The sequence below is a fragment of the Anomalospiza imberbis genome, chromosome 4 (assembly GCF_031753505.1).
Source record: "Anomalospiza imberbis isolate Cuckoo-Finch-1a 21T00152 chromosome 4, ASM3175350v1, whole genome shotgun sequence".
Classification (NCBI taxonomy): Eukaryota; Metazoa; Chordata; class Aves; order Passeriformes; family Viduidae; genus Anomalospiza; species Anomalospiza imberbis.
This window is the reverse complement of record NC_089684.1, coordinates 30,261,818-30,273,955: the sequence shown is the minus strand read 5'-3', so window position 1 is coordinate 30,273,955 and position 12,138 is coordinate 30,261,818. Positions and strand designations below refer to the sequence as shown.

The following is a 12,138-nucleotide window of genomic DNA, read 5'->3' as shown; positions in this document are numbered from 1 at the left end:
GCCAGGAGAATGTCAGTCTCTGAATGAATATTTGGTGAATGAATGCTCTTAATATTCACAGCCCTTGCTACATGGCCCTCTTGAAGCTGCTTAAATGCTGAGTTTACATTTTCCTGAGTTTACCCCTGAGATCAACTGCCCTGAGAAGGCAGCACAGGACAGATTCTCCACTTCAGCTGTGCCAATATCCACAAGCCACTTGATGTTTGCCCAAGTCATTGCTCATTGCCCCAATGACTTTTCTATCAGTGGATGTCACAAATTCAAACTTCCCCCCCAGATGATTTTTTTCCCCATGCAGGTAGTTTTAGAAGGACTTCAGTTGTAAGGAAAGAAGCTGCTCAGAAGCATTCAAGTAACAGCAGTAATGAACCCTCAAAACAGTTTCCAAGGAGCAACTGGAATCCCTCCTTTGTTGTCCTTCTCTTGCAGGCAAAGACCAGCAGGGAAAACTAAGATATGATAAACTACTAATGGCACAGGGCTGCTTATGTGGCAAAGCATTTGTGCTTCTGTCAGCTAATTCTGGCTGTAAAAACAAAAGGATCCTTTCTCTCTTGGGTTAGCACACAGGGTCAGTTCTTTAATTAGAACTATAATGGATTATATGTCGGTTTTTTCCCTAGTCTGGTACACTTCCTGCTAAAAATCAGATACCTATATAAAGGAAAATCCCTTTCAGCTGGAGCATGTCCTGGATGCTTACTCAGCAAGGCATCCCAGTTCTAAATAAAAAAAAAGCCTCTCAAGATTTTTTGCCCCTGCAAATCATATAGTCAGAATAGTAAGAAAGCACACAGCAATTTTCCTTTCAAGGAATTAGGCTGCTTAATAATTTTACTTCTCATTTCTTCAAAGGGGGCAGAAGGATTTTAAGTAATCTAATCTTTTGAAGAATACGATGAGCATATTTCCAGCCAGATTTTCCACAGAAACCAAGTTTAAGCCATCCCACTGCATAAGCACACCCATTTTTTATAATGAGTTTTGAGCTGTGAGGTCTGTTTCAACCAAAGTGACCACACCAGGTGTCACAGAGGACAAGTTCCACCTGCTTACCAGAAAACAGACAACCTTCCAGTGTCCTCAGCAAGTGTCAGACTAGAGAGCATTCAATCTTTATTCAATATTCAATTCCTCAGCGCTGAGACAAAAACCCAAGGAAATTCAGAGCACTTCTCAAAAGAAGCTAATGCCACCTTTCACCATACATGCACGATTTCCCAGCAACACCTGAATGCTTTGTGTGTGTGCATGTGTTTCTTTTTTTTTGTGCAGATCTCTGCTTTTTGCATTTCTTTGTGTGTGTGTGTTTGTCCTTTTTCTGAGGAAGGGGAGGTTTGGTCCAGTTAATTATCCTCTGCTTTTTTGTGTGTCCACCATTCAAAGGAAATTTGGTATAACACACCAGACCACAGATCATCATCGTATCAGTGAGGACAAGCAGCAAAATGTGGGCTCTTTCACTGATTTGTGTTTCCCATAAGCTGCAATCTGAAGCAAGCTGTTTGTGTTGTACTTGGCTCCATGCAGCACGCTATACAAAATCTGATCCTCTTTCTACATTATTTGGCATGTACCTGAAAACATTTAAAAGAAGAATTTAACTGCCTTAACTGTGCTGTCTGGTTACCATAACACTTTCTTTTGTTTCTAGAACCCAGACATGCCCAAACCCTCTGAACTCACTATTTATGTTAAAGCAGCTGCAGTACATTAACTAGCTGTGTTTACTTACTTTGCCTGTATATAACTGTTGTCTTGGAAAATCTTCTTTCTTCAATTTATATCTCCTTCATGTAGGTATACTGCCAACATGGCTAATCAATTTACCTCTGCTTCTATCTACACAGAATTAATTGTCCTTCCTCAAACTATGGTGCTCTGTAAAATGCACAGTTTTGCTGTTATGCTGGAGGGAATAAAATACACAGTATTGCTGAAAAGTGAAAAAGGCTCTTTTCCTTTTTTAAGTCATGCTTTTGCAAGGCAGTGGTCGCTTCAGTTTTGGGACACTGGAACACTGAGGGCTACTATTTTGAAGAGTCAAAACCTTGAATAATAACAATCCTCTGAATTTACTTCCATCACTCCAATGCAGAATGCTGTTACATTAGCACTCTTACACCCTTCCTGTCAGCACAAAAGCTTCAGTTCTGTCAAGGATTGCTGGGACAGAAATATTGCCCAAGCCCTCAAATGACCACTCCAAGCTGATGGCACTTATTCACCACCCAAGGCTCCCACAGAGCTTAAAATGAAAACTTTCTATCAGAACAGTTTTGACCGTTTACAGTGTCACTAAACCACTGAGCTACTTAGAATCTGTTATCTTGCTTCCAACCTCAAGCCTGGTTGCCCTAAGCAGAGTAGGTTACGCTGTTGTCAGAACACTGCTGTAGCAGTGCAAACACACCCCCTAAAAAAGTGATATAGTCTCAATGCCCAGATGTGCTGAAAAACAAGGAGGGAGGGAAAAGAAACTTTTCACCATAGTGTGGAAACTCTCTAGAAAGGAGCCCACAGTTCTGCCAGATTCTTCAAGCAGATACTGCAGAACAGAAGGACACTGGAAACTTAAAATATGCATGGCCTTTATGTCTTAGGGGTAGCAACTGCAAGGAATGATGCCATGGAAGGCCAAGAAAAATCAGTCACAAGGACGCAAAAATACCCAGGCCTACTGATCAGTGTACATTAGGTATATTTTTATTTACAGAGTAGAGATGCCTAATCAATTATAGTTAGACACCCAATAATTCAGCTCCTTTTTTTTTTGTGTGTAAAAGTATATAAATATATACATAAAATTATATTAAGTCAACATTATTAACTGTGATACAGTTAACATTCACTACTATCCTTATGCTAACAGGCATCTCTTAAAGCTTAAATGCTGATTTCAAGATACCCTCTATAAAATAGCTCTAATTGTACTAGAAGGGCAAAAATTATGTGCCATGAACAAGCTTTCAAAAGAGACTAGTAAAAGGTCTTTGTAATAAAGTTTACAAGATAAAAATACTGCTTCATCCCTCCCACTTCCCCACCCTGAAAGAAACAAATACCCCAAAGCAGCTGCAGAACTGCAGGAAGTAGTATAGGATTACTTTTTTTCTTCTTGTTTTTCTTTTTAAATTAAAATATTTTTATTTCTGTATTTTATGACATATTAAGGAAGCTGCAAAAAAATGCAGCTTTATTAAATATTGTTATACAAAAATCTCACATGTGCCTCCATGGGGCTGAAGATAATAGTGGTATTGTATGAGCTATCCCTTGCCCTTAAAACTATATACCTTATTTGGAATGATGGAGACACTTCATAGAAAAGGCATTGGACAGCAACTGAAGAAAGGGATTAGAAAACTATTGGCAAGACAAATGAAATGCTCCAAAGCCTCTCAACCTCCTTGCTTCCTTATTTTAAATGCACTTCTGCTTCAGTACTTTATTTGTCTCTCTGTTTTTCTTCGTCCTGGAGTTGGTTCAGGACATACAGGACAACTTGATAGCAGAAAATGTACTGATCCTGTAAGGAAAAGGAAATTACAGAACATGTGAAAAATGCCTGCATACCTAAGTGCTCTCACTTGCACTTCACAGCTGTACAGCACTGTCAATACTAATTATACTATTAAATAAAACCACCATCACCAAATCCCAAGGAAAACAAAAGACCCCAAACAACAACAACAAAAAAAAAAACAAACAAAAAGGCCACAGTGGAAAAATATGCAACCTCAACTTAAAGCAAATACAGACACTCCTCTGCCACTAAAGATATATTTCATATGGGACATTTATCTTTCTTTCACACCAAAACCACCTAAAGGAGACTAGGCACTTTACATAAGCAGATATGAAGACAGCAAGTGAATTTCAAGGACCTGCAACAATGCCAGCTAATACAGAACTCAGAGGACAGTGGAACTTCTTACCTTAATCTGAGTGATAGAGGTGTGGGGGCTGATAGATGTTTTGGGGTGTGAGGTAGGGATGGGGCTGATAGTTTACAGGTTTGATTTCAGGGGTTATTTTTAACTCCAGGGTTTTTTTTTTTTTAATTCCTTCCCATTCAAAGAAAAAGTGCAGATTTTAACAAGACTTTGTGATAACCATCTCTAAAGTTAATTAGCTCTAGATCCAGATTACTCCTAAAAGATTAAACTTCTGGCTGAATGTATTATCAAAAGACATCTCAAGAGGTATCATTGATTCACAGTAGCTACAGTTAGGCCTTCTCTTCAGTTTATAATGCAACTTTAAACCAAAAAAGCTTAGCTGACCCCCCTCTATAAATACATGCTTTTGAAGATGAAAACTCACAATTTTTTTTTAAACACAGATCAAAACAATACAGCATGTTAAAAACAGCTTGTGTTTATAAATGTTAAATACATCCTGCTAGTCATCTGATTTAATTCTTGTGACACAAGTGTCACATTAAAGTGCACAAAGACAATTGCTGTGTCCATCATGAAGCTCTCTGGCACTTCAGATGGTTCAGTGAAGGCCTGAGGAATCCAGACTCACCTCTGTCTGAACCATTCCGTGTCTCTGCAGACGCATTGTGCGCACCAGGTCCGAGATGTCGAACTACCAAAACAAACAGCAAGTTAAACATTCAAAAAAGACAGACATGCAGAACAAAGGAACATCCCCAGCATCAAAACAGGGAATAGGATTAGGTACATTAGTAATGAAACAAATAATTCACTACAGCCTATGTTTGTCAGGGACGTAACCAGCATGTGCTGTCTCTGGGCAATCTGGATGTGGCCCTGTATCAGACACTCCCCCCTTTCCTTGTGCTCTTTGTGTACACAGGCCTTCTTGCTTACTCTAAGCTAAGCATGCAGAAAAGAGATTCAGACATTCACAGGGTCCTTAGAAACTCCACTGAGCTAAGTATGACAGCTCATCTTCTTTAGAAATTTACCACAGTTTTGCTACCCCAGGCTGCTGAAGGACATAGACATAAGGAAGCTAGCACCCTCCTGTGGATTGTCCTAGAAAGCAATCCCTGGTTGTGCTGGAAAAGTTAATTTACACGCCCCTTCCACCAATTGCCCAAGCCATCATGGCAACACCATTTTTCCTATGCCATGCGCCAGAAATCTACTATGGTAGATGACCTTGCAATATACTTCAAGTGGCACCTGGCTGCTGAGGTTCCCCAAGCTAACCCAAGAGCCACTGGATATTAGAGCTCTTCCCACGTGGGATCACCAGCAAAGAAACATAGTACTGCCAACATCACGGCACACTCTTTAAAGATTGCATGGATTCAGTGGAAAACGTTTCCTGCAAGTCAGGAGCACCACTGGGTCCATCCCATGGATACTCACATCGAGGTCTCTGCTGATCAGCCCCAGGACCACGTCTATGCAGATGAGGGTGCCCGACCTCCCGATGCCTGCACTGCAGTGGGTGATGATGGGTCCTGCCTTGTGGATGTGCCGCATGTAAGAGATGAAGGTGAGCAGATCGTCTGGCTGCGAGGGGGTGTCGTGATCAGGCCAGGCAATGAAGTTCAGGTGGGAAATGTGCCGCACTTCACCTGTCTGAGGTTCAAAAACAACACCACCATTTGGCTTGTGGCAAGAATAAAAAGAAAGAAATTGAGTTCCCAAAGAAAAGTCTCAGAACAGAGGGATTTGCCCAGTGAAGGTGCTTTGTAATTCAATAGAACAAGAGCTAAACTGGAAATAACTAGTAAGTAATTTAAATGTGTAAGGTTCACTGTGCAGACTGAGCTGATCACACAGAGGAGTCAACCAGCCAGGCTGATTTATTAGTGAATTTCATATCCCTACATATATTTCTGTGGCCAATGGGAGCCAAAATTTAGAGTCTCATTAGTGTAATGAAATCATAGCTTGGCCCAAATACTTTCTCCTATAAAAGTCACAAAGCAGCATAAGCTGACATGAAGAACAGCTGCCCAGTAATGATCACTAGGCAAAGAGGAGAAGCCTTGGGTTGCCTCTTGATGTAGACAATGCAAGTGAAAGCAGGAAAGCCAGAAGTATAAAGATAAATATGGCAACACTCAGAAAAAACTCTTAAGAGTGCAGAATTAGATTCACTCACCTGAATCTCTTCGAGCTCCAGCACCCTGATGATGAAGCCCTTCAGCTGCTGAAGTCTCACAAGAGCAAGGCGTAGTCTGTCATTTATCATGGTGGTTTTATTGAGCACATCTGGCCAGTAACGCTGACACTTTATCTTTTCTCCCTCGACCTCCTGAGTCATCATGGCAATCACAGTACAGTTTTGTTCCCAAACCATTTGCCAGAAATCTGCTACAGTAGTAGGAAGAGGTCCTTGGCATGCAATGTAAACGAACTCCTCATTCCCCACGGGCATGCGAATGAAGCTGGCATTGATGTATCCACCTTCAACCCCGAGAGGGACTCTGGTGGTGTCATCTGTCATCCCCACACAACAGAAAGACCTCATGTTAGGTGTGCACATCATCAGACTTCACGCAATACAGCTGCTGAGCCTTACACACTCACACAGCACTTACCTCCACTGATGCTTCCACAGCTTGCTTTAGAAGAAATAAATCACTTCAATACTTAATTTAGGACACTAATCAGTACTTTTAATAAAGAAAAAGAAGTCTGCAGGAGAAATATAAATCAGCAGACAGATGAGATAAGCAATTTGAACTGCAGCAACTCTGAAAAACAGAGGCTGAGTTTTTCTCACATAGAACTAACCTCTGTCAGTTCTTACTTCTCAACACCTAACAAGCAGAATTTTATGGCAGGAAATTTACTGACAATAGTACACATTTCTGTTTTCCCAATTCTGCATGGGTAAAACTGAAAAAGCCTTTTCTGGTTGCACATGTATACATCATTTAAGACATGTGATCTGCTAAACAACTGAAAAGTCTGTGAACATCCATCCCTACCTACCACAGCACAGTAGTATATTGTTCACTATCTTAAATTGCTTTATAAATGTTTGCTTTACTTTCATCCTTACTAGGATTAGGAATCTAACCATCCCCATCAACCATCTGATCCAATCCATCTGACCATACAGGTGGTGACAGAATGTCAACTGTGAATTTCAAATGAGTTAGGACTTACAAGGAAGTATGTTTTTATATCTGTTCTTTCTCCTGTTCTCCTTCGCTTGTCCAACCAAACACTGATCCAGAGGTTTTAACTCCTGAAGGTTCTGTAAAGAGGCAATTACATATGCTTTAGGAAACACTGATTGGTAATAATAGTAAGAGTGGTTATGTTATCAAGTCATTAACAAGCAGAATAATTAAAAATCAAATCCTAATGTGGATATGCAAAATAATGCAGTCACATCTTTTACACAGCCAAGAAAATGAAATTAACAAAAAAAAAAAAAAAAAAAAAAAAAAAAAAAAAACCCAAACCAAACCCTACAGACTATCAGCAAACATTTTATCTCATTCTCTCAAAAAAGAGATCATGTAGCATGGCTGACTTAAGACACTGAAAAAACTGGCTTCACATTCTGCTGGACTTCACAGTCTTTGTCTATGCTTGTTTACATTATTTTCATGTGGTAATTTACCAGAAGCAAGAATGATGTAAAAAACACTTATGAACTGAATTCAAACTGATCTCATCTCTCAGCAGCTTGTGGGAGAAGGGAGAGAAGTCTTTGGCGTCAGGTCTTTTCATCTCTTTTGAGCTTCCAATTAAAGAGCTGTGGTATTCAAGGCAGTGATGATCCAGCCATTCTATTTTTGTTTCATACTGGGAAAAAGGACTTTAAAGGACAAATAGTTACTCACTTCAATCTCTTTAGAAGGGACTCCCTGTTCCAGCAATCCACGCAACATCCTGATCACTGACTTCAATTTGGCTCCTGAATATTTGCTTCCAGGGAGCACGTTCACTGTAGGGAGTGCAGAGATCTCTTCATTTGTCACTAGTGGGAAATCTAGCAGGAGATATAAATAAATAGCTAAAATCAGGGAAACTTTAGCTCACAGTTGGATTTGCGTGTTGCTGTTCACCACTGCACTGCCTGTTTTCTCTTGAATGCCCCCATACACAGAGAGAACACACAGCTCTCCTCTTAGTTTGACAGGCAAAAGCAAATTAACTAGCAAAACCAGTAAGACACAAAATCAGCTCTGATGAATCCAGTAACTAAAGGGAGTATTTTCCTGAACTTCCAATAAATACATTGAAACAAACTTCAAGTACATTTTAAATTTAAGTTCTTCACACAATAACCTACAAAAATGGAAGGACACGCACAGGGATAATTTAGAACTCTCCACGTTACAGCCTGTGACTTGCTTTTAGCACTAATACTCAACACGTATACAGCACATATTACAATTATCACTTGGAAGGACATTTTTTTTTCCAATACAGCTTCCCTTCAGGCCTTCAGTGCTTCTCTGAAGCACAACAAAATTTATAAACCAAGAACCTCTCTGGTACTGCAATGAGAAGTGTCCTAAACCTACTGACTTAGTCTGAAGTATCCTTTTTTCTTTAAATGAATGCAAAGGACTGCTGTATATGAACTTCAGGAACTAACATTTCTAATGCTAGCTCAAAAAAAGTGAAGACTAGATTCTGCCAAACACATCAAACTGTACAGATGCCACTCTGCCACACTGAACAGCACAGGAAGAACAAAGATAAAAGTAGTGCCTAATCTGAGCATAGGGTATCTGGTATGTGAAACACATGATATATCAATCTAATCATAGTCAAACATATTTATTGTTACAGCTTTTGTGAGACAGATACTGAGGAAGGAAGTATCTCAGTAGGTCTCAGCTTTCTACAACTACAGACACAACATTGCCAATACTTGTTCCTATTAACCCTCACACACTTACTACACAAAAATGTAGAGATCCTTCCTAGTGCATTGCTGAGCTGTTAGAATTCCCCTTATACCTGCCATGACACCTTTAAAACGTATCCAGGATGTCTCAAAATTCACTTCTGTTTATATAATGTGACCCTGAAGTTTTCCACTGATTATGTAAAATGTCCTTGCCTTTATTCACACGCTCCTGGCTGACTGATTCAATCGGCAGCTCATCGCTTCCCCACGTGATCTCCTCATCTGTCTGGCTCAAGGAAGGCTGTGGAGGGGATCTATAAGAGGACAAGGCATGGAAGTAAGACATAACACATTTGCAACCTTGTTAAAAAAAAAAAAAAAACAGGCAAACAAACACTGCCAGAAAGTAATTTACAGCTACAATTATTTCTGGACTGGACCCCTACAACAGTGATCTCAAAAACCTAACTTTTTTGCCCCTCCTTTTTTTTTTTACATCCCCAAAGGGGATTTGAAAAAGGTAACAGTGGAAAAAGAGCCAGGAATATACAAATCTAGTAATAACTACCACGGCAATTATTTTTCAAAGGCTAAGCAATTAAATACCATCCAACAGCAGATTTGTACCACTCATACAATTCACTACACTTGAGTATCTATTTTCAATTGCAAGTTTTCTAGCTTTGTTGAAGATACTGATGAATGTATTAAGTATTTTAGGTCATAACGTCACTGCTTGCACCAAGTCTCCACCCCAAACTTCCCACAAGCTTAACAACATAAAACCATATACATTTTCACTGAAATTTCACTTGGACTAAAATTATTTCACTAAGAAAAACAACCTTGGGAGTATCTAAAGTTCAAGGTGGCTCAAAGGGACAGCTAGCTAGTAACCTGGTCAGTCATATGCTTTGTGCTGCATGGAAAAAATAGTAAGCCCCAGATGGGAGCTGATGGAGCAGAGGAATTCTACACTTGAGTTGCAGTGGTCTAAATCCAGAAGATGTAACACAAATAAAGCCTGTATAGATTTGAACTGAAGACAGCATTGACTGAATGTTTTCTTCACATCCAAGTACCAAGTTGTTAGCACAATGCAAATTATGTTATTTGGAGACATCTGAACACAGTCCAGTTACTCACTACAAATGTATGAAAGGAACAAATAAAAGTAGGGCGTAGTAAACTGCATAAAGCTGACTAGTATTCAGGAAAATTACAACTTGTAAGGTAAGGAATAGACCAAGAGAACAATTCAACAAGATATTGCACAGATATCTGATTGGGTTTGTTTTGGGGGTGGTTTCTTGTTTTTTTTGTTGTTGTTCTTCTCTCATTCCAACATATTACACTTCAGACTTCCACACTTCACAGGTTTGATTTCAAGCAACACTAGAAAAGAAATCTTACCTTTCTGGCACAGCTTTTACTTCACAATAGTCTTCACAACCATTTACATGTGTAGCCTAGAAAAAGTATTTCAAAACACAGTGGAAGACATAGTTGAAACATTCACATACTGCAAATTTTAAACAATTAACAATTACAGGGACTGTTTCTGAAGGGTACTAAGTTCAAAGCAGCACATAATGGAAGACTTTCCTCTTTTAGACATCTCATTAACCCAAAATAACAGAGGATGAGAACAGTGAGCACTTGGAAAGATACTCTACTGTAACAAGGCCAAAAAGCTATATTAAAATCACTCCTGACTCACAACAGCAGTGGAGTCACCTAAGTTTTCACCAGCTGGCTTTTTTTTTCTAATACTTAGAAACCCTTTATGAGCTAAGCTTGATAGTGAAAACTTCTGCCTCAGAACTGTCAAGCCGCCGTTCCTATACCGTGGATATGTAACATACCTCTAAATGACGCACACTCCTATTCACACCTTCCTCAGCAGACAGTGAAGACTCAGCACAGAGGAAGGCATTTCCATCCTTCTTTCAAGAAAAACTCTACAAAATCATTTCTACTTTTTAGGCCAACTTGCTTTTCCACTGCCATACTGGGACAATTTTACTTGTGGCTCTCCCTAGAGTGCACTGACAGAGAGCCAGATTCCTGATTTGATTTTCAGCTCTACTAAGTGGAGAGAAAGCTACAAGAGCCAGGATGTGCTGGAGAGACAGAGTTCTGCTGATTTGAAACAAGAGACAAAACCCAGGCTTCCAGTGACTGATGTAAAACAGGACACACAATAACACAGAGAAAATCAGATACAGAAGTTATTCAAGCCAATGAACTTATCCTAGCAAAAAGCAGCAGGAGAAGAAATTTTAAACCTACATTTTGGACAGTAAGGTCTACACAGCATTAATTTCCTCTGTGACTGCTTCCCTTCTTTGAGCAGGAATCACTGAAATATTTTAGATTAAAATGCTGAAGTAGCATTAACAAAGTAATTTATTACCACTCTTTTTGAAGAAAAATATTATTTTATTATTTAATAATAAATAATAAAATAATAATTATCTTATTATTTTACACTTCATATGATAGTGTAAAATAACTTTATGTTTTGTTCTCTTACATAGGTAATTCATGATAATTATATGCTATTTAAAAACAAATGTTTACATACCATTTAAAGCTACTACCTACAGTGATGTTCTCATTTAAAGGACATGTAATGTAATTTCTACCAATTCTATGCCAATAAGCAAAAAAATTGAAAGAGCACTTGCCAGCTTGCCATCCTACCTCTGAAAAATCTTCAGGTAAAGATGACCCATCACAGTCTGTGTCCTCAGACTTATCTTCTGTCAACCTTCCATTCATCTCTACTGAACAGGAAAATCAGGGGATACAGCATAAACACACCAGAAAATGCCTAGGAGCCACCCTCTCACAGATATGAATCCTGTTCCACCTGTCTGGCACTAGACAGGGAATACAGGTGCCAGAAAAACCAAGAAACACATTTTGGGGCCCTTTGCTACCAGAGTGCTGGAAAGGAGTTCTTACTATATAGGATAAACAGACTTTAGGTTTCTTTATTTTAACTGTAACAGCTGCCATGTTCTGTGAGGTTGTTTGCACAGAATATCTGTGTCACAGCATAACTGCTGGACAGGCTGCAGCTACTAAGTTACCACATTCCCCATGCCAGTGGTTCTTCTACAATTCAGTTAGATTTAGAACAGCAGTAGGTCCAAACCAGGATTCTACTCACTCTTTGCATCAACAAAATGTAATTAGGACATGCCAGATAAAATCTGACTTGTATCTGTCTGCTGTGGAAGAACCCTGCTGCCATACCCTATGGATTCAATTCATCTTCAGTCACAAAGGACAGCCTACAAGAAACTGAAAGTACTG

The 12,138-nt window shown here is 39.4% G+C and overlaps 1 protein-coding gene across 1 annotated transcript in view; it reads right to left on the bottom strand.

The window, feature by feature from the left end:
- Window positions 1–2,687: 2,687 nt before the first annotated feature.
- PTPN13 (protein tyrosine phosphatase non-receptor type 13) overlaps window positions 2,688–12,138 on the bottom strand; it is a 112,340-nt gene continuing 102,889 nt past the window's right edge. The window contains exons 40-48 of the mRNA XM_068187721.1: window positions 11,521–11,603; window positions 10,228–10,283; window positions 9,028–9,128; window positions 7,796–7,944; window positions 7,110–7,200; window positions 6,097–6,434; window positions 5,352–5,567; window positions 4,537–4,599; window positions 2,688–3,532 (exon numbers count right to left, since the gene is read on the bottom strand). Of these exons, the coding sequence (XP_068043822.1) occupies window positions 3,452–3,532; window positions 4,537–4,599; window positions 5,352–5,567; window positions 6,097–6,434; window positions 7,110–7,200; window positions 7,796–7,944; window positions 9,028–9,128; window positions 10,228–10,283; window positions 11,521–11,603 (1,178 nt within the window). The 3' untranslated portion in view covers window positions 2,688–3,451. The remainder of the gene's footprint in view (window positions 3,533–4,536; window positions 4,600–5,351; window positions 5,568–6,096; window positions 6,435–7,109; window positions 7,201–7,795; window positions 7,945–9,027; window positions 9,129–10,227; window positions 10,284–11,520; window positions 11,604–12,138) is intronic.